Source organism: Pseudopodoces humilis, chromosome 7, assembly GCF_049639895.1.
Source record: "Pseudopodoces humilis isolate 2021_Gansu_Grassland_sample_001 chromosome 7, ASM4963989v1, whole genome shotgun sequence".
NCBI lineage: Eukaryota > Metazoa > Chordata > Aves > Passeriformes > Paridae > Pseudopodoces > Pseudopodoces humilis.
This window is the reverse complement of record NC_142206.1, coordinates 61,743,296-61,765,370: the sequence shown is the minus strand read 5'-3', so window position 1 is coordinate 61,765,370 and position 22,075 is coordinate 61,743,296. Positions and strand designations below refer to the sequence as shown.

The 22,075-nt window shown below is 47.0% G+C and overlaps 1 protein-coding gene across 2 annotated transcripts in view; it reads right to left on the bottom strand.

The window, feature by feature from the left end:
- The window catches only part of MDGA2 (MAM domain containing glycosylphosphatidylinositol anchor 2), a 194,245-nt gene that overhangs the window by 105,772 nt on the left and 66,398 nt on the right, over positions 1 to 22,075 (bottom strand). The window contains exon 3 of one of the 2 annotated variants that reach the window (XM_014257436.2): positions 12,649 to 12,823. In XM_014257436.2, the coding sequence (XP_014112911.2) occupies positions 12,649 to 12,823 (175 nt within the window). The remainder of the gene's footprint in view (positions 1 to 12,648; positions 12,824 to 22,075) is intronic. The other variant, XM_088057569.1, reaches the window with a different exon arrangement.

Below are 22,075 nucleotides of genomic sequence, written 5' to 3'. Positions count from 1 at the left end.
TTTAGGTATCCTCAGCCCTCCCTGGATCCTTCCCTTCTCCAGGTGAACATTCCCAGCTCTCCCAGCCTGGCTCCAGAGCAGCTCCAGCCCTCGGAGCATCTCCCTGATCTCCTCTCCAACAATTCCATGTTTTTGTTGAGCTGATCCTGGACTCAGCATTCCAGCTGTGCCCTCCATGCACACACAAACACAACATTCCATGTGCAGCTCATCCATCCCTGGCTACAACCATTCCAGAACCTTCTCGGCACTGCTTGTTCCTTAAAAGTCCGTCAACCCCTTTGGATAGCGGTTAATTATTCCCTTGTCCCCAAATTTAACCCCATTTTTGCAAAGTCTGCTGTGAGTAATTATCAAAATTTCGGTTCATTTTTACTTGGAGCCAAATTTCGGTGAAATGGAGAACGAGGTTCTCAAATCTTCACATGACCAAAAGGAACCAGACAAAGGCACCCACAAATCCCTCTGCAAAGGTGGAGAATCCCGGAATTGTTGAGGTTGGAAAAGCCCCCTGAGATCACCAAATCCAACCATCAACCACCACCACGTTCACCACTAAACCACGGCCTCAAGAGCCACATCCACAACTTTTCCAGCTGTGCTGACTCCACCCCTTCCTTGAGCAGCCTCTTCCAAAGCTTGACAATCCATGGAATTCTTAAGGAAGAACTTTGTTAATAAAATAAATGGACTAGAATATATGAAAATTCCATTTTGAAAGCAACTTCCAGAAAAAAAGACCTAGCCTAAAGACTAAAAATTCATCTAAAGATTAAAAATTCCTCTTTAGCCACTCCATTTCTATTTGCATAAGAAGAGTGAAGCTGGAGAGTCTCTTGATTAATTAGAAACAAAACCTGTTCCAAAATTCCCAACAATTCCAGCAATGACACCTTGTAATGGGGCACGGAATTTAAATAAATGTTACCTTCGTCCTCTCCTCCAAAACATTTAATTTGAGATCACAGAAGCAAATTATGGATCTGCTGCTCCAAATTAGGATGGCATTTCCTAATGAGATTTCAGTTTTGTTCGAAAGGTTATTTGAAATCACGGCAGCGCTTGGAAAGGGCTGAGAGTGCTCAGAAATTCTGGCTTCTCCTCATGAAGTTGAAAGCAAAAAAGGAGAAAATTAACTCGCTGCAATTTTTAGGGTCAAACACCTCTTCCCTGAGTTTTGAGGGAGAACAGAATGTTTCCTGCATTGATTCCCAGGTTATCCCTATTAAAGCACATCCCTGGTGGCAAACAAGGAGCCATGAGCTCCATCACCGAGTCCAGGGATGCTCTTCCAATCTCTGACCCTCGGATGAAGGCGAATCCTTGGATAAAAGACCCGAGAGGTCCAAATCTGGGCTCAGCCTCATTTTCATGAAGTTACTCAAGGCACAGGGAATCCCTCAAAACCTGGAATCAGGACTCGAACCACCTCCATCCTTGGCTGCAAGAGCAGGAGAGCTGTTTCCAGGGAAAAATTCCCTCCCATCCAACCCATCCCTGTGAGACAAATTCCTGAGCACCCTGTGCAGCTGCAGAGGTGGATAGACTGGAACAATGCAGGGAAGGCCACCAAGGTGACTGGAGGCCATCCAGATCCTGAGGGAGCTGGGTTTGGCCAACCTGGAGATGGTTGGATGAAGGGAAAATCCAATTTCTGTCTTCAAATGCCAGCCAGGGACTCCTGGAGAAGACAAAGGAGAAGCAGGGATGAAGAGCAGATGGAGTTTCTGTCTTCAATTTGCCACCAGGAAGTTCTAGAGAAGATGAAAAACTCTTCTTGGAGGTGCGGAGGAAAGGACCACGAGGTCTGAGCTGCACCAAGAGCAATTTCTCTGGGATATAAGGAAAACAAATTCCCTGTGGAATCAGACAAGTGTCCAGAGGGGCCATGGGATAGCTGAAGACATCCAGAGCTTGGCTGGCCACAGCCCTGAGGAATCTGGCCATGAAGGTGGTGCTGGTTTGAGCAGGGGGTTGGACAAGAGACCATTTTACATAAATGATTCCAAGTTACTCCATGATTACAGGAGCTGTGATGTCATCACCTGCTTGTCCAATCTGCTCTCTTGGAACAGGTCTATGCTGGATCATGGAAACATGGAATGGTTTGGGATGGAAGGGATCTTAAATCCCACCCATTCCCAGCCCTGCCATGGCAGGGACAGCTCCCACTGCCCCAGGCTGCTCCAGCCCCAATGTCCAGCCTGGCCTTGGGCACTGCCAGGGATCCAGGGGCAGCCACAGCAAATCTGGCAATTCCAGCCCAGCCAGCAATTCCTAATTCCCAATCTCCTATCCATCCCTGCCCTCTGGCACTGGGAGCCATTCCCTGTGTCCTGTCCCTCCATCCCTTGTCCCCAGTCCCTCTCCAGCTAATCCCTTCCAAGCAAGCACTGAACTATGGCAAGGGACTGATTTTGATAGGAATATCGGGAAGGCTCCAAGAAATCCAAGCTGGGAATGGAACTGCAGCGAAGCCTTTGCCAAAGCATTTCGTAATGGTCAATTAATGGAAAATTCCCACTGCAGAACCCGATGGATTTTTTTTTTTTCCAGCGGCAGTGCTGGAAAGATCCCGACAGCTGCAGCAAAGCAAAAGCAGAAGCGCTACCAGGCGAGCAAAGAATGCTCCCAGATTTTTGGGAGATCTCCCTGAACATTCCCGGTGTTGGGAAGGGCTGCACAAATGTGTGACTGGGTGGTTACATAAGGCTGGACTTTGCTCGGGCCATGCAAGAGCTGGAAAATAGAAAAAGCAGGAAAAATACGGTGTTTGGAAAAGGAACTCTGCAGGGATATTGCAGGGAAACGCCAAAATTCCCTGCCTCTATCCAGATTGTTTAAATCCACCTGATCCTGGTGCTCATGGAAGTTCTCCAGAATTCCGGCTTCAATTCTGGTTGAGTCAGCGCTAATGGATATTCAAGTTTCTAAGCAGATTTAAACCCCGCCCCTGCTTAAAGCTCTGTGCGTGTGGGTGGTTGTTCTTCCCCTGCAGCACGGGAATATCCAGGGGCTTGGAAGGCTGAGAGGGAAGGGAAAGCCTTGGAATGGTCACCCAGGGAAACCCCTGGATCCCTGGAAGTGCCCAAGGCCAGGTTGGGCGAGGCTTGGAGCAGCCTGGGATGGTGGAAGGTGTTCCTGCCCATGGCAGGGGTGGGATGGGATGGGGCCCCTTCTATCCCAAACCATTCCAGACTCCATAATTTCAAATACCACACAAAAATAAACCTATAAAGATTTAACACTGGGAAGCTCAACAAGACAAATCTCATCACTGTTTTACAAGAAAGGGAAAAAAAATATCCCAAAATTTCCATTTTGGGTTGGTGAAATTATGAGGAGTCAACAGCTTAATCACTCTTTAAATCAAACTGAAGTCAAGGGTGCTGCTACGTGGTTAAAGTCTCTTAATCAACCTGAAAATAATTACGGAAAGATGTTTCCCACAGAGGTTTGTGCCACCATCAGGTTCAATTTCTCAGTCTTTAATCTCGGAATTGAACCAAACACTCCCCAAAACCCAGGTGGGCCAGGCATGGTAAACACCGGATTGGAAGAATTCCCCTCACACATCCCTAAGCTCTCGAACAAATGGAAAACTCAGCCTAAGCTGATCAAAATGGGTCTAATCCCAGTTCCCTGGGAATTGCATCCTCATGGTGGAATGGAGGTGCACAGAGTGTGGCAGACACTGTTAAAATCCTCCCTGTGCAGAATTCCAAAGGCATTGAGCTGCCTGGGATCATATCCCCACAGCTCCGACCTGAGCTCCGGGAGAGTCACACAAACACGAACAGCTCGGCAGGATCCAGGCTGGATTTGCTGGATCATCTCCTCCCAGCTGCTGGGCCTGCACATTTGCTGATTTCATTTGTTAATTAGCTGCCTTTGTCTTCAGATGTTCGGAGCAGGAGGGATAAGAATAAAACACATCTGGGAAAGGGATGGGAACGGCTTCATCCCGGCGGGCAGAGCGGAGACAGCGGTGACGCATTGCTGAGCTGGAGTTATTCAGCTTCTGAGTTATCCTTAAATGTGAAACTCTCGTGTTTTCCATCTTATTTTCCCTCCTTGACCCAGCACAAGCTTTCAACCACGGAATCATTGAGGCTGGAAACGAATTTAGGATCATCCAGTCCCAGCTGTGCCCGGTGCCCACCCTGTCCCCAGAGCTCCGAGTGCCACCTCCAGCAATTCCTGGGACACCTCCAGGGATGGGCACTGCAAACCTCCCTGGGCACTTCCAAGGCCTGAGCGCCCTTTCCATGGGGAAATTCCTGCTGCTGTCCACCCTGAGCCTCCCCTGGCCCAGCCTGAGGCCGTTCCCTCTCCTCCTGTCCCTGTTCCCTGGCAGCAGAGCCCGACCCCCCCGGCTGTCCCCTCCTGCCAGGGACTTGTGCAGAGCCACAAGGGCCCCCTGAGCCTCCTTTGCTCCAGGCTCAGCCCCTTCCCAGCTCCCTCAGCAATTCTCCAGCCCCTTCCCAGCTCCCTCAGCAATTCTCCAGCCCCTTCCCAGCTCCCTCAGCAATTCTCCAGCCCCTTCCCAGCTCCCTCAGCAATTCTCCAGCCCCTTCCCAGCTCCCTCAGCAATTCTCCAGCCCCTTCCCAGCTCCCTCAGCAATTCTCCAGCCCCTTCCCAGCTCCCTCAGCAATTCTCCAGCCCTTTTCCCAGCTCCGTTCCCTTCCCAGCTCCCTCAGCTGCTCCTCATCAGATTTATTCTCAATGATTCACAGAATTCTGGAATGGTTTGGGTTTGAAGGAAGGAACTTACAGCCCATCCTGTGCCACCCCTGCCATGGGCACAGACAACTTCCACTATCCCAGAGTGCTCCAAACTCCATCCACCCTGGCCTGGAACATTTGCAGGGATGAAGCAGTCACAGCTTCTCTATCAAGGCAGCTTTGAAATGCTTTGTGTGGGATATAAACCTCAAAAATTCAATTAATTTCCCCATTTCTTGCATCCCACAGAAAGGAAAATGAGCTCTCCCGCTCTCCACCCCTTCACGTGTCCGGTGTGGACACACAACAGCTCTAACCAAGCTGGAAATATGGGAATAAGTTATTCCCAGCTCCATGAGAGCTGTTTTCCCCTCTCCAAGCCTTTCAAAGAGATTTATTCTGCATCTGCAGTGCTGCCTGTGCAGAACAGCCCCGGCACTGCAAACGAGGAGCATTTCCAGCAGCTGGAAGGAAGCAAATGTTCCCTCCTTGTTCCCACGATGGAGAGCGTGACCCTGGGAGCCCCCTGAGGAGCCTCCATCGATTTCCAATGGAATTTCGGCAGGATCAGAGCCCTGCCAGGAGGCTGTTAACACACTCCAACACAAAAGGACAAAGCAAATGACCTCAGTACCAACAATCCCCACACAGCCCCAGCCTGTGGTGCTTTCCTGAGGGCTCGGGCTGCAGCGGAATTCCAAAAGGAACAACACTATGAGCTCTCCGTGATGGGATTTTATGGAGAAAACGTTTTCTCCCCTCTTTTAATGGGGTTATAAATACACCTGGTTGGAATTACGGGGATGTCCTGGTGACACCGGGGGTGGCACAGGGGGAGCAGCACTACAGGAGGGATTTCCTTCTCCAAGGACACCCAGCAGAGCCAATTCCCAGCGTTTCTGAGGCTGGATTAGCACCAGAATCCCCAGGGAGCAGACAGGTTTTTAGCCCACGACAATGCTCGACTTCCATAGGGATGGGAGTGGCCCCGGGGAGGAAGATTGGGAGCGTTGGTGGATCAGAGGCTGGACATGACCTGGAATTCTGCCCCTCTGCCCCACTCAGGTGAGACCCCACCTGCAGGGCTGCTCCAGCTCTGGATCCAACAGCAGCAGGATGTGGAGCTGCTGGAGTGATCCAGAGGAATCCATGGAGCTGCTCCAAGGGCTGGAGACCCTCTGGAGCCAGGCTGGGAGAGCTGGGAATGTTCCCCTGGAGAGGAGAAGGATCCAGGGAGAGCTCAGAGCCCCTTGCAGGGCCTGAAGGGGCTCCAGGAGAGCTGGAGAGGGACTGGGGACAAGGGATGGAGGGACAGGACACAGGGAATGGCTCCCAGTGCCAGAGGGGAGGGATGGATGGGAGATTGGGAATTGGGAATTGCTGGCTGGGCTGGAATTCCCAGATTTGCTGTGGCTGCCCCTGGATCCCTGGCAGTGCCCAAGGCCAGGTTGGACATTGGGGCTGGACATTGGGACAGTGGGAGCTGTCCCTGACATGGCTGGGCTGGGAATGGGTGGGATTTAAGTCTCATTCCAAACCAATCCATTCCATGATTCTGTGATCCTTTGGGCATCTGCACAGATGGAAAAGGATCAGTGGATTTTCCCAATCAATGGATTTTCCCAATCAATGGATTTTCCCAATCACCAGGAGTCCAAAGCTCACACAGAACAAGGCACATCCATGAATTCCCAAAAGAGATTCCCAGCACCAAACTGCTCCAGGCATGGCCTGAATCACTGGAAAAGTCCTGGAATAATGGGAATTTCTGGGATCACTCTGCAGGAAGGATTTAATTTACTTCCACACTCAGAATCTGTGATGTGACAGGATCCTAACCTGCTCTCGTGTTTATAAACAGCATTAAATAATTAAAGGGCAATGAAAAAGAATTAATTAAAGAGCAAAGAAAAGTCCAGCAGGAATCACTTCCACACTGGAAAAATATCTCAGGATCTGAGTTTTCTGGACAAGGTGTAACAAGCGCCAAACATTGAATTTCTCCAAAAAGAACAGTGAATAATTTAAATTATATCTGTACTTTATAAATTATTGTTTGCTGTAAGGACCTCATGGGGAAAATCAGTACAGACGAGCTCTTTTGGCTCCAGAGAATATAAATATAAGGAACAAGAATAGCTGGAAATGGAAGGAAATCCAAGTCAGTCTGGGGAAGAACCAGGCTGATTTTTTATGGAAAATGAAGCAGTTGAACAGAAAAACTTGGGTGGAGAGAGGATCCCTCAAAGCTCCAAGATCAGATGATTTTTAGGGGAAAAAAAGAGTCATTAAATTGATTTTTAATAGAGCAGCAAAGAAAAAAAATCAACCTTAGAAAGCGGACAGAGCCACGAGGCAAAAGAGGTCAAAATAAACCAGTGACATGGGCAATTCCAAGATGAAATTCCATGGAAAAACGCAATCAGAGTTGATTAAAAAAATTCCCGACCATTATCATTAAATCAAGTACACTCGAATCAAGACATGGAGTCATTGAAAGCATTTTTAATCCCACTTCCTTCAGGTTGTTCCAGAGCTCACTCTGGATCTCCACCGTGCTGGAAAAGCCGGATGGACCAGGAGCACCCACCAAAAAAATGTGGAGCAAACCAGATTTAAACTCACTCTGACACTGCAGGGAATGGGATTTTTTTAACAGTAATTCTGGGTTTTTAATTCCCTCTGTACCTGCATCTTTTTTCCATTAAAAAAAAAGCAGGAAAAATGGATTTCCCAAGCCAGGAAAAACTGGCGTTGATGCCAAAGGCCACCTGACGCGCTCAGCGTGTAATAATTGTTACAAATTGGGAGTATTAACATCTTAAATCAGTAATTATTGGTTTCATAATCCCAAACCTAATTAATGCTCGTTCCTCCACTTCTTAAAGGACAGAAACTTAATTTTGTGGAATTAATGAACAACAAACTGGGTTAGGAAAGTCTGGTTTTATAGCACATCCATCTCCACTCAGTGAAATTTTTCCACAGGCTCCTTAAAAGGTTTAAATCCCTGTTAAAATTGAAATTCTGAATTAATTGAGTGTAAATAATGAGGAGGGGGCTCCTGGCAAGACCCCACTGCTCTCTCACTGCCTTAGTTTGGATTTTAAATGGCCTAAAAGGAAAATAAAAAATATTTGAATGGAGAAAAAAAAGGAAATAGCTGATTATTTCTTCATTTGTAATAAACAAGGGAGTGCGGAGCGGGTGGTGGAGGTGATCCGAGGGTTGGAGTATTTCTCCTGTGAGGAAAGCTTGGGAAAACTGGGAATGTTTACATGGAAAAGGATCCATGGAGAGCTCAGAGCCCCTGACAGGGCCTGAAGAGGCTCCAGGAGAGCTGGAGAGGGACTGGGGACAAGGGATGGAGGGACAGGACACAGGGAATGGCTCCCAGTGCCAGAGGGCAGGGATGGATGGGAGATTGGGAATTGGGAATTGCTGGCTGGGCTGGAATTCCCAGATTTGCTGTGGCTGCCCCTGGATCCCTGGCAGTGCCCAAGGCCAGGTTGGATCAGCCTGGGATAGTGGGAGGTGTCCCTGCAGGGGCTGGATGGGATTTAAGGTCACTTCTACCCAAAGCATTCCTTGATTCCACAATAACAACAAGTGCCACGTTTCCTCCCTCCTATCCTGTTTCTCTTCCAAGGCTCCCATTTATTTTCCAGCCTTAAACTCTTTCCCATTAAAAATGTCCGAGCAGGAACCTCTTCAGTGCTGCCCTGCAATCCCTGCTCTAAAAAACCCCTTTTCCCCCCAGTCCGACTCCAGCAGAATATAAAATACAGAACTTTTTTCCCCCTAAAAGATATTTTATGGGAGGGAAACCAGAGGAAAACCAGGACTAGAGGCCATAAATAAGAGTGAGGAGAAAGGGCGGCTGTGGAAGGAAGGAACTCCTGGGGGGGAAATGAAGATGATAAATCAAAGAGGAAAATCGACCTGCCTGGAACATTTAGAGCCAAGCCTAAAAGGACTTCCAGATAAGCAAAGTCCTTCTGCTGACTGGATGGAATTCCCAGCCCATTCCCGGAGCTAAAATCCCATCCAGCTTGGAAAAGACCCTCAGGAGTCCACTTAAACCCCATCCATGGGGATGCTGCTCCTCAATCCTGCTCCAGCAGCACAAATCCAAAATGTTGATAGGGGATGGAAAAGGAGCTGAGTTCCAAGGAGCAGCCAAGGTTTTCCTCCTTGGATAATTGCATTTGCCTGCCCATCTGTCAAAAATTCCTTTCCCAAGCTCTACCAGGTTTTTGAGGTCGTTTCAGCTGGATTTCAAACTGGGATCAAGATCCCAAAGATAATTAACCCCCAGCGCTTCGTTAAAACTGGTGTGGGGAAAACGTGGGCACCGGAGCAAGGCTCAGGTTGGCTACACCTGGATATCCATGGATGCTCTCCTGAGCCTGGAATTACAGAGCCCTACGGAGAAGGATGGGGATGGAGATGGAGGATGAGGAAAAATCCATCAAAATCTGCATTTTGTTAATTCTGCTACTCTAATTGTCCAGAACAATGTACAGCCATGCACGTGGAGGACCTTGAAATTCTTCACTGTGAGAGCGGGGAGGGATTGGAATGGAATTCCCAGAGAAGCTGTGGCTGCCCATGAATCCATGGAAGTGTCCAAGGCCAGGTTGGAGCAGCCTGGGATAGTGGAAGGAGTCCCTGCCCACGGCACTGGACAGGATTTAAAATCCAGCCTAAAACATTCCGTGGTTTTATCAAATGCAGAACAGCCAAAGAGCAAAATCTCTTCCCTGAAGGAATGGCCAGGCATTGGAAAAGACTCCCTACGGAATGGTGGAATCCCCATCCCTGGGAACATTCACAAAGGGACACCTCAAAACATGATTTAACACTTGTGGGGGGATCCAAGGGTTGATGGTCTTGGGGGTTTTTCCAACCTTTATTTTCCAGTAATTCCACATTTCCGGTGAGCCCACCCACACCAAACCCTCCTCACCTCCACAGGAAGCTCCTCCAAAAAAAAACCCCGCACAGGGAATGTTCCATGGATCGGCAGGAGCGGAGTATTCCAGTCAGGAACAGCGAATTTAAGCCCTAAACTCAGCTCTTTCTATAACCCAAGCTGTTTCCTGGGCCTGTTTATGGATTCCTGTAAACAGAGGGAATTTTGGAGCCATGGAAAGGAGCTGTCTTTGAACTCCAGGGATATTTACGGCATCAATTATCCTGAATTTCATCTGACACCAGCTCGTCTCAGGCTGATCTAACCGCAGCTTTAATTTAGGAAAGGAACAGCATAAAAAGCATTCAAATAACCTCATGGAACTTTTCCTGGAGTTTGTTCCAGGAGGAAAAGGAAATCTGCACCCACAGACAGGTAATGCTATGGAATTAAAGCTCTGTAATTAAGTGCGAGCGTTATTCCAGAGTTAAAAATTCCCAAGATCAGGAGAATCCTGAGGAGAAAATTCTGCAAGGAATTTCCTCAGCAGCTCCTCAGGGTGAATTAAACATTGCCAACATCAGCTCAACATGGAAACAGGAATAATTCCTAATGGGAATTCAGCATTTCCATTCTGCCGGGCGTGGTTAATTTTCATCTGGAATTTTCCCCAGCAGGATTGGGATTAATCGAGATGGGATAATCAGGATGAGTTAATCATTAATTTTAGTGGGTGACTCAAAGGGTTTTGGGTTTGGACACCCAGAACCAGCAAGGTGGGGGTAAGAGGTCACTCCCATTCCTGCTACCCTTCGCCATTCCCATTATTCCCAGTTTTCTGTCTGCTTCCACCACTCTCAATCCTGCTGACCGGCACCATTCCCGTGCTTCCATCCCAACTCCTCACCTCCCTCCCAGCCAAGAACTGGAATTAGAGCTGCCAGCAAGGATTTCAGTGGATCCACGAGCACAAGGAATTGTTCTCCCTGGACCCCAGCTCAACCTCTCCATCCTGCAATTCCAGATATTCCCATCCCTCATGATGGATGTGTCCTTTCCACCACGAGTTAATTCCTAAATCTTTCCCTGCACTACATTTCTTGGAAAAAACCTTTTTTCCACCCTTAAATAAATAATGATAAAACTTTTTTCCACCTTTTCCTTCCACATTATTCTCAGGAATCTTTAAACATTCACCTGACCTTTTGCTACACATTTTTCCAGGCTTGTATCCACAGAAATCTGTGAACCAAGAGAAACACAAAACCACATTTTCCTGAAGGCATCAGGACTTTTTCTGCGCTAAAAACTGGGAAATTTGGAAAATTTGTCCTTTGGGAACGTGCAGTTAAGCTTTCTTGTCAGAAGTCTGCTTCTTAAAATGAAAATACTCCATTTATTCCATCTTTCCCTTCCCTAAAAAAGGAGGAAGTGTCCTCCAAGTAAAAAATTTTTCTGGGAGTTGAAGTATAAAAGCTTTTCCTTCAAAGCCAAAGATGAGATGAACTTTGAAGAGCGACTTCCCGAGGAAAAAGAAGCGGAGTTCATGCCTGGCATGAACTGAGCTCGGATTTCTGAGGCAGTTTCTTCTCCTGGTGGCTCCAGAAGAATGGAGCTCTCCCTCCTGGGAATTCATTTCCAAGGGAACTGAGGGCTTTTGTGAATCCCGATTCACGAAATCGGAGGAACTTGAGGTGAGAAACGGGAATTTTCAGCCAGAGCTGGGAGAGACAACACCTGCTTGCTTCAACAGGAAAAAAGGACAGAAATTTGTCTCCTAAAGGAATCATCCCTGGTGGATTTGGAACAGTTCATTCCTTCTCCACGGAAGGAAAAAAGGGCTTTCCAAAAGGAATTATCCAAGGAAATCAAGGAGATGAGGGGGAAACTTATGAGGGCAGGGAGAGACAGGATGCAGGGCAATGGATTTAAGGGAGATTCAGATGGGAGATTGGGAATTGGGAATTGCTGGCTGGGCTGGAATTGCCAGAGCAGCTGTGGCTGCCCCTGGATCCCTGGCAGTGCCCAAGGCCAGGCTGGACATTGGGGCTGGAGCAGCCTGGGGCAGTGGGAGGTGTCCCTGCCCATGGAATGGGATGGGATTTAAGATCCCACTCCATCCCAAACCATTCCATGATTCTGGGAGTGCAATCAAAGCAAATTTTGCACTCTGGAGTTTAGAGGAGGATGATCCAAAGGAGGGAGCAGCTCTGCTCTGGAGCCAGGAGAGCTGGGAATGTTCCCCTGGAGAAGAGAAGGATCCAGGAAGAGCTCAGAGCCCCCTCCAGGGCCTGAAACAATCCCAATCCTTCATATTTCTTGCTGCAATCCCAATCTTTCCTACTTTTCCTTGCAAACACAGTCTTTCACTTTTTTCAATGAAATCCAAATATTTCTTATTTTTCACCACAATCCCAACCTTTCACATTTTCCCTGCAATCCAAATCCTTTGTATTTTTCACCACAATCCAAATCCTTCACATTTTTCTCTGCATACCCAATGCTTCACATTTTTCCTTGCAATCCACATCCTTCAGATTTTCCACTGCAATCCTTCACATTTTGCATCACAATCCAAATCCTTCGTATCTTTGCCACAATCCCAACCTTTCCCATTTTTCACTGAAATCCAAATCCTCCCCATTTTTCCACTGCAATCCCAATCCTTCACATCTTCCCTGAAATCCCAATCCCCCATATTTTTCATTGTAATCCCAATCCATATTTTTCACTCCAATCCCAAACCTTCACATCTTCCTTGCAATCCCAATCCATCAGATTCATCACCACAATCCCAATCCTCCACATTTTTCACTCCAATCCCAATCCTCCACATTTTCCCCTGCAATCCCAACCCTTCCCATTCTCCCAACCATAAAAACTCCACAAACCCGCAGCACCCGCCATTAAAATCGGGATTCACAAGGAGCCGAAGGTTCCTCAGGAACAACAGATATTTTAAGGCATTCCTAAAGGACCAAAGGCAGAATTCCAAGGATTTACTCACAGTACACGTCCACTCGGATGGATTTGATGGCCGGGGAGCCCAGGCCGTTCTCGGCCTTGCAGTAGTAGCGGCCTCCCTGGTGTCTCTGGATGTTGGAAATCCTCAGGGTTTCGTTGAAGACACTGGAATCTTGGAATCTGTCAGAGGCACTTCCTGCTGTTTTGGTCCACCTGATCTGAGCAAGCACCAAAAACCAGGATTACTTTAGGTCTGGAAAAGGGGCAGAGTCTAAAACTCGGCACCAAAAACCAGGATTACTTTAGGTCTGGAAAATGGGCACAGACTCGGCACCAAACCACGGGATTTGAGCGGGAGGCACTGGGATTTCACCTTGGATGATTCAGGGAAATTCCCAAGAAACTCAACAGCTCATGGGAATAAACATTTCATCCTGGAGTCCCTGAGGAGTTCCCTCATGGAATCATGGAATGGTTTGGGTTGGGAAGAGTTTAAAGATCCCATTCCAGCCCCTGCCATGGGCAGGAACACCTCCCACTATCCCAGGTTTTTCCAAGCCTTGAACATTCCCGGGGATTTCTGACCTGTGGAATTTGAGGCTGCCTGTGATGGATCTGGGAAGAGAAATGAGTGCATATTTCCATTTTTTATTTTCTTTATCTGATGGTTTTATTATTTTGATAATCACAGAATCATGGAATGGTTTGGGTGGGAAGGGACTTCCAATCCCATCCCATTCCAAGCCGGGGACACATTCCACTGTGCCAGGGTGATCCAAGCCCCAGTTCTCCAGGAGAGCTGGAGAGGGACTAGAAACTGGGGATGGAGGGACAGGACACAGGAAAAGGGGAGATTTGGGTGGGATATCAGGAATTGGGAATTGCTGGCTGGGCTGGAATTGCCAGAGCAGCTGTGGCTGCCCCTGGATCCCTGGCAGTGCCCAAGGCCAGGCTGGACATTGGGGCTGGAGCAGCCTGGGACAGTGGGAGGTGGAATGGGATAGGATCTGCAATGGGATGGGATTTAAGGTCTCTTCCCACCCAAACCATTCCAGGATTCTGTGATTCCCTGAGCACAGGGAATGGCCTCCTACTTCCAGAGGATAAATTGCCTTTACAGCCAACTCGTGTCCTTGCAGATCCTGACACTTCCACAGGCTGCCAGGGAAAGCGCAATCTTTTCCCGATCCAAGGAAAAGTCGACAGCGACAGGAGTTGTGAACAGGCAAGACATGAGCATCCAGATTCCATGCCAGGAATCCCAAGAGAATTGTCCTTTTCCAGCTTGGTTGTTGCAACACATTGGGAAAAAGAGATTTCCTTTTATTTTCCAGCAGAGGAAAACTCTGGAAAACCATGGAAAAAATCAGCAGCAAACCTACAATTCCTATGGAATGATTTTGGTGTTTTTTTCACTTTATTCCCAAAGATTCCAGAGTAATCCTGAAACTGGAACCTGGGGATGCTCCCAAAAATGGAAATAAATAAAATAAATAAAATAAAATCAGTTGAAAAATCCATTCCTTCACCTCTGAACTCAGATTTTACACATTGGCATCCAAACTCTGGAAAATCAGAAAATCAGGGAGACATCCAAGAAGTCTGAATCCCAAAAACTCAGGATTTGGCTTGGGAACTGCAGACAAAACTTTCCTAACACTTCAAGACTGGAAGTCTAAATATTACTGGAAAAGATAAAGAGATTTTAAGGAAATGCTGAATAATTTAAAAGGGTTTTAATGAGTGGATCCTGAGGGAAAAAATATTTCAATCTTAGGTAAATAGGTAAAACTTTGGTTAAAAATAAAAAATTGATAAGATTCCTCTATTCCACTCAGCTGGATCAGTCTTTTTTTTCCTTTTTTCTTTTTTTTTTTTTTTTATGGAAAAGCAGGATTTAGGGAAACACCCTCAAATTCTTTCCCAAAAAACCTCAGAATAACCTGGCCAATGACTGATTGCAACAATCAATCTTCGATTAATTTGGATTACTTTGATCCCAATGTTGTTCCTTAGGACTTTCAGATGTTTCCCTCCTCCCAGAAACTTAACACTTTAATCCTGAATAATCCATAAGCATTTTTCCAACCAATATCCCACTGAAGAACGATGGATTTTCCGTCCTGCACGGCTGGAAAATGCCTTTTCCAGCATTAACCGGGAGCTGAGGTCAGGAACTTCACTGAGTTTTTTCCAGGATTATTTGAACATTCCTGGTGGGAAATTCTGGACTGGCCCCCAGCTAAATTATCCAGGGAATTTGAGGAAATTATCCAAACAGCTCCAAATTTGGGATTTTTTTTTTTTTTTCATTCTCCCTGCATTTATTTTATTCAGCAACCTTAATTAAGCTTTAAAATTCACCTTCATAATAAAGCCCTAATTTAAGGGCAGAAAGAAGCAGAAAAAGCTCCATCAGAATTCTTAATTATTCCTTTTTATGGAGGCTTTCCAATGCTGGAATTCCATGTCAAACCCCTGGAATCACAAACACATCCTCATAACTTCAATGCCTGGGAATTCATTCCCTGGAATTCTTTAAAGGCAAATAAATGCAGCAAAATTTGTCATTTTGAGGTTCTAAACTGGCAAAAATCAAGCCTGGGGATGAGAACTCCATAAAATCGTAATCCAGACTCTTATTTCCCTTGTGGACCAGTCTAAATCCTATTTTTTTTATTTTTATTTTTTTCCCAGACACAGAAGAAGTCGCTGCTGTTGCTATCCAGGTTCAGGAATTGAGCAAATCCTCACATTTTTGGGGGAAAAACCGGCTGGGGTTCAATTAAACCCACAAGATTTAGGAGCTGTTCCACATGGAAGAGCTGAAAACCAGGAAGGATGGGCACTGGGAGAGCTGGAAAGAAGGGAATTGGATCCAAGGATGAGGTAATTCCAGGAATTCTGTGCAGGAGTTACCTCCTAGGAGCCAAAATTGCTCAAAATTCCACCTCTCCTATGGAAACAGGATAATTGGGAATGTTCAGCTGGAGAAGGGAAGGGTTCAGGGCCTGAAGGGGCTCCAGGAGAGCTGGAGAGGGACTGGGGACAAGGGATGGAGGGACAGGACACAGGGAATGGCTCCCAGTGCCAGAGGGCAGGGATGGATGGGAGATTGGGAATTGGGAATTGCTGGCTGGGCTGGAATTGCCAGAGCAGCTGTGGCTGCCCCTGGATCCCTGGCAGTGCCCAAGGCCAGGCTGGACATTGGGACTGGGAGCAGCCTGGGGCAGTGGGAGCTGTCCCTGCCATGGCAGGGGTGGGATTGGGATGGTTTTTAACATCCCTTCCAAGCCATTCCAGGATTCCATGGAAAGCACTGGGAACGGGGAGGTGATCCCAGTGCTCCCCAGTGCTCCGTGCCAGTCCCACCACTGCTCTGAGTTCCCAGTGAATGAAAAAATTCATTTTTGTTCCATAAACCAGAAAATAATTCAGGCAGGAAATTCCCATTCCCTTCATGGAAATTCCATGAAATTTCATTGAAATTTCAATTTCCATTGAAAATTCTACAATTCCCTTGGATTAAATTCCAAGGAAAGGGCCCCTCTCTGAGGGGTGTAACCTCAGGAAGATTTGGAATGGTCTGGAGAAAAACCAAAGAGCTCATTAACATAACAAAAATTTCCTCAGGAAAGCAAGGGATAAGCTCAGCAATGGCAGAATATCCAAGGAAAAAACAGGGAATAACCATCAACAGCTTTAAAACACCCGGGAGGGAGCAGAAATCGACCGTGGATCAACTCCCAACATAAAAGGCAAAGTTAAGGAAGTGACAAAATGGATCAGGAATCACTTCCCGTTTGCTCAGCCCCAAATGTTCATCCAAAACATCTTCCACCCAGGAGGCTCCATTAAATCGGAATCAGCACTTCCAAAGGACTTTTTGGGAAATGGTGGAAGTTTCAGGACAGACCCAGGGATGGGAAATCTCCTCCTCACCACCAGGATCAGCTCCATGAAAACCAGGTTTGGGATTTCCACCACCCAACTGCCACCAATGCACCACCCTCAGTGTCCAAAGGTGCAAATCCCAAGTTTTCCCTAAAACACATTTCTTATTCCAAGTTTTCCCAGGAATTTGCCTCCCTGGGCAACCTCTGAGATCCCAGTTTACCCCAACCCAGAGGTGATGCCTTCACCCACTTTGGGAATGGGATGGAGGTTGGAGGATGGAGATCTTTGGAGCTGCTCCCTGCCATCCCGAACGGGACTGGGAAACCAGGAGCCAGCAGCTCCCTGTTCCCACTGAGATATTTTTTTTTCCCTGAAGAGCAAAAAGGCATCAAAATGTGTTTGTGTCATTAAATTCAAACACTGGAGTCTAAACAGAGGGAAAAATGCCTTAAACAGGGATTTTTTTCCCACCTGAAATTCACTCCTTGGAACAGAATCGTGGTTCAAAGTGACAAAGCCGTGGTGAAACCCAGGCAGCTCAAATTGAGGCTTTTTTTTCCTCTCTTAAAACAACAATTTTGGGTGTTGTTTCTGCTTTTCCTTCTCCCCATCTCCACTCATTTTACTCCCCTGGAAAACCCTTGGGAAAAAGGGGGAAGCAGCTTCATAGAGCATTCCCAACACGCTGTCAGAGATGACAACAGCTCAGCTGAGGAAATGTTTCTTCTCTAATCTTTCAGCAATAAAAAAGTCTTGACTCCATTACCTGTCACTGTCGTTAGGGGAGCGATTTTGGGGCTGACACGAAGATCTGGGGCTGGGAAGTGTCATAAATAAAAGAAATTTATTTTCTAAACCCCAAACAAATGAAAAAGATGAAAGTAAACCAGCCAATCCCTGCTTCAAAAACCCCAGTTTGGTTCGCAGGAGATTCCTGCCCTTCGTAATTTCATGGATTCATGAAGGTTGGTAAAATCCTCCAAGATCATGAGGTCCAACATGGCACTGCCAAGGCCACCACTGCCCCGTGTCCCCAGGTGCCACATCCACATGGATTTGGAATCCCTCCAGGGATGGGGACTCCACCTTGTACCTGTGCCAGGCCTGGACACCCCTTTTAGGGGAAGAAATTTTCCCAAATATCCAATTTAAACCTCACGGAATCACTCAGATTGGAAAATCGCTCCAGGATCATCGAGCTGAATGTGCCCAATCCCCACCCTGTCCCCAGCCCAGAGCTCCGAGTGCCACCTCCAGCAATTCCTGGGACACCTCCAGGGATGGGCACTGCAAACCTCCCTGGGCACTTCCAAGGCCTGAGCGCCCTTTCCATGGGGAAATTCCTGCTGCTGTCCACCCTGAGCCTCCCCTGGCCCAGCCTGAGGCCGTTCCCTCTCCTCCTGTCCCTGTTCCCTGGCAGCAGAGCCCGACCCCCCCGGCTGTCCCCTCCTGCCAGGGAGTTGTGCAGAGCCACAAGGGCCCCCTGAGCCTCCTTTGCTCCAGGCTCAGCCCCTTCCCAGCTCCCTCAGCAATTCTCCAGCCCCTTCCCAGCTCCCTCAGGGATTCTCCAGCCCCTTCCCAGCTCCCTCAGCAATTCTCCAGCCCCTTCCCAGCTCCCTCAGCAATTCTCCAGACCCTTCCCAGCTCCCTCAGCAATTCTCCAGCCCCTTCCCAGCTCCCTCAGCAATTCTCCAGCCCCTTCCCAGCTCCCTCAGCAATTCTCCAGCCCTTTTCCCAGCTCCATTCCCTGCCCTGGACACGCTCCAGCCCCTCCATATCCTCCTTGTCATGGATGACCCCAACTGACCCCAGGATGTGAGGTGGGGCCTCATAGAGCCAAGCAGAGTCTCCAAAGTTTCACTCATCCCAAATTTTTTGCTCCTTCAGGCCCACTCGACATTCCTCTAAGGCAGATTCCACAGGAACCCAGGCTGGTTTTTGGGAAGCCTCTTCTAGACCAGACTAAATCCGGTTCAGTGGAGCTCCCACAAGGCCGAGTTTAGGGGCTCCGTTACCACCACATTGCACTCTGGAACATCACCGAGGTTTTTGGTTCCCTCCAGATCAATATCAGCCTGTTTGATTAAACCTGTTCCCATTTTCCAAACTCCATAAAAAAATTATCCAGAAAAATCATGCTGTCCTTCAGGCAGTGCCAAACAGCAGAGGAAAAAATTTCGGGAAAAATCCCTAAATATTGGGAGTTGATGGATCCGGGTTTACGCTCACAGCAGAGCTTGTTGGTACTTCCAGAATATCCCTACGGGACTGGAAATGAACCCCACCCCCATTTCCAGGAAATTTTCTGAACTAAATCCCACATCTCAAAGATCCAAACCCTAAATTTTCCAACCATCCCAACCCTAAATACCAGTGACCTGAACCCTAAATCTCAACGATCCAAACCTTTAATATCCCAGTGTTCCAAACCCTAAATATCCCAGTGATCCCAATCAGCTGTGCCGTATTTTCCTCCCATTGGATCCCGATTCCTCCCAAAGCCCTCGCTGATCCCAAAATGGGAGTGAGAGTCTGAGCTGCTGCTGGGTTCAGCTGTGGTGACAAAGAAAGGAGCTGACATTTGATTTTGCTGTAAAAGTGAGAAAACTGGAGAGGGGGAGCAGGGAAAAATGGGAAAAGGGTTGGAATCTTGATAAGAGGGATTTGGCAGCCCAGCTTGGAAGGAAAGACATCGACAGAAAAGGCCAGGCAGGAGCAGCAGCTGCTGAGAATGAGTCACAGATCCTGCACATACTCCCTGATTCCTTAGAAAATCAGATATTCCATATAAAATATTCCTTAGAAAATCAGGAATCGGAGTAACTGGCTGAACAAGGGTTATTTGTTTGGGATTTTTCCTTAAAAGATCCCTTTTTCCTTTAAAATGACGAGGTCACGATGGCCACAAGGTACTAAAAACATGTAATGACACAAAATTCCAGGATCTAAACACATTCCAAAAAGGAGATTATTCCTTGGTGGGAATTGAATCCATTCCTACCTTCTTATCCCAGTTATTGGATGCAACTTTCCCACCAGGCAATTCCAAAATATCAGCCTGAGCACATCCTGCCTGCACACTCCAGGTGTTGGACAGGACAAGGAATGTGTAGGATCAGTCAGGATGGAAATTCCAAAGATTTTGACTCAGTGTTTCCACGTTTTTGCTCTGTGAGTGCCGATTTTCCCTTTTTTCCAGAGGATAAATTGGCCAAGTCTCCTCCAGGCAGGAAAACACCTCAAACAATGTTAAAAAACACTGGAAAAGGCTCAAATCTCTCCTTCCCCGAACCTGGCACGGCTTGAAATGATTCCGGCAATTCCTTTGTTCTGAGAAAAGGAATTGGAAAGGTGTTGGCATCCCACTGGCTGAGATTCCAGCTCATTTCCAATTCCAGCAGAAGAAAAACTGGGCAAACTCCAGTAATCCCAAATAGCATCATTCATGTCTTGTGGAGCGCTCCTGGCACACCTTCCAACGACTCCCATGAGTGCCAAGGAATGGAATCTGGGAACGCTTCCCACACTTCAGGAGAATTGCAAGGAGATGTAAAGGGAAAAGAAAAAAAAAAAAGCCTGGATCAGCTTGCAGCTAGGAATGTAACCAGGACTAGGGGCTGGGATTAAGGGTTTGGAAAGGCAGGGTTATGGGAATCAGCACAATGGGAAGCAACAATGGGAATTTCCAAAGTGAAGGGAAGAGAGCTAAAAATCAGGGAATGTTTAAAACCGGACAAAACAGCACAGGGAAAAGGGGACAGCCACTAACTCTGTCCTGCCTGAGGGACAGGAGGGACAGGACACAGGGAATGGCTTCCCACTGCCAGAAGGCAGGGATGGATGGATGGGAGATTGGGAGGGTGGGGAGGGGCTGGGCTGGAATTCCCAGATTTGCTGTGGTTGCCCCTGGATCCCTGGAAGTGTCCAAGGCCAGGCTGGACATTGGGGCTGGAGCAGCCTGGGGCAGTGGGAGGTGTCCCTGCCATGGGATGGGACAGGATGGGACTTGAGGTTCTCCCAACCCAAACCATTCCAAGATTCCACAAGAGCTGAAGGCTCTTCCCAACACCACCATTCTGACCCAAATCATCCCAAGATTCCATAGCACTTCCAGGCTTTTCCCAATTACACCATCCCAACACATCCATTCATGGAATGGCGTTGTTGGAAGCCCAACCCACACATTCCGTGATTCCACTGCACTTAAAGGCTCTTCCCAACTACACCATTCCAACCCAAACCATTCCATGGTTCTGTAGCAGTGGAAGGCTCTTCCCAACACCATTCCAGCGTAATCCATTCCAAGATTCCATAGCACTCTAAGGCTCTTCCCAACACCACCATTCCAATCCAAACCATTCCAATTCCCTACACGGGAATGGCTCCTGGATTTTCCAGGCTTGAAGGATTATTTCTCTTTTATTCATCTTTCTTTGGCTCTGGTGCAAATTTCCTGGATTTTCTCCCACAGCACTTGAAGACTTTCCCAACAACGCCATTCCAACCAGAACCATTCCAAGATTTCATAGCACTCAAAGGCTCTTCCCAACAATGCCATTCCAACCCAATCCATTCCAAGATTCCAAAGCAGTTGAAGGCTCTTTCCAAAAACACCGTTCCAAGATTCCGTAGCACTTAAAGGCTTTTCCCAGCTTCCATGATTCCACAACAGCTGAAGGCTTTTCCCAACACCATCATTCCAACCCAAACCACTCCAATCCCACACATGGGAACATCTCCTGGATTTTCCAAACTTTCAGGATTATTTCTCTTTCATTGTAATTCCACTTTCTTTGGCGCTGGTGCAAATTCCCTGGATTTTGCCAGCACTTTCTCCTTAACGATGTATTTACTTAATTAGCATAATTGTCTGCAATTATGTAATTAGCGTTCATATGTGTAATCATTGGAACATGTAATTAGCCCTAATTACACCATTAAAGCCTGCGAGTCAGAAATATCTTTATCATTTTGATTGACAGACATATGGGAAGGGGGGGAAAAAAAAATCCCACTCGTTATTTTTATCTCCTTGGATCACGAAATCTGCAGGAGGATCCAGGATTCAGCCCGGAATGGCACCGGAATTATTTTAAAAATTGATATTATTGATCAAAACGATAACGAGGTTGTTGCGTTGGAAGAGAAGGAGAAAAAACGATGCGAAAATAAGGAAAGTTCGGGAAAGTGCAGCGAGATTTTTCTGGAAAAAGAAATTAAGAATTAACAAGAATGAGGAGGAAAATTCAGGAGAGAAGGACCAAGCACAGCAAGCATTTTCCCGAAAAACAAATTAAGAATTATCTTGAAATATTTATTTTTTATTTCAAATATGCACTTGATTTGAGGAAGAAAAATACTGCAGAAAAAAAGAAAACAAGAGAGCATCACAGTGGTGAGATTTTTTCTGTAAAGAAATTAGGAATTATCCAGAAATATTTAAATTTTTATGTCTAATATTCAAATATGAAAATTAAGGAAAAAGTCCCCCAACGCAACAAGATTTTTATGTAAAAAAAAATTAAGAATTATCTGGATATATTTCATTTTTAATGCTAATATTCACTAGATTT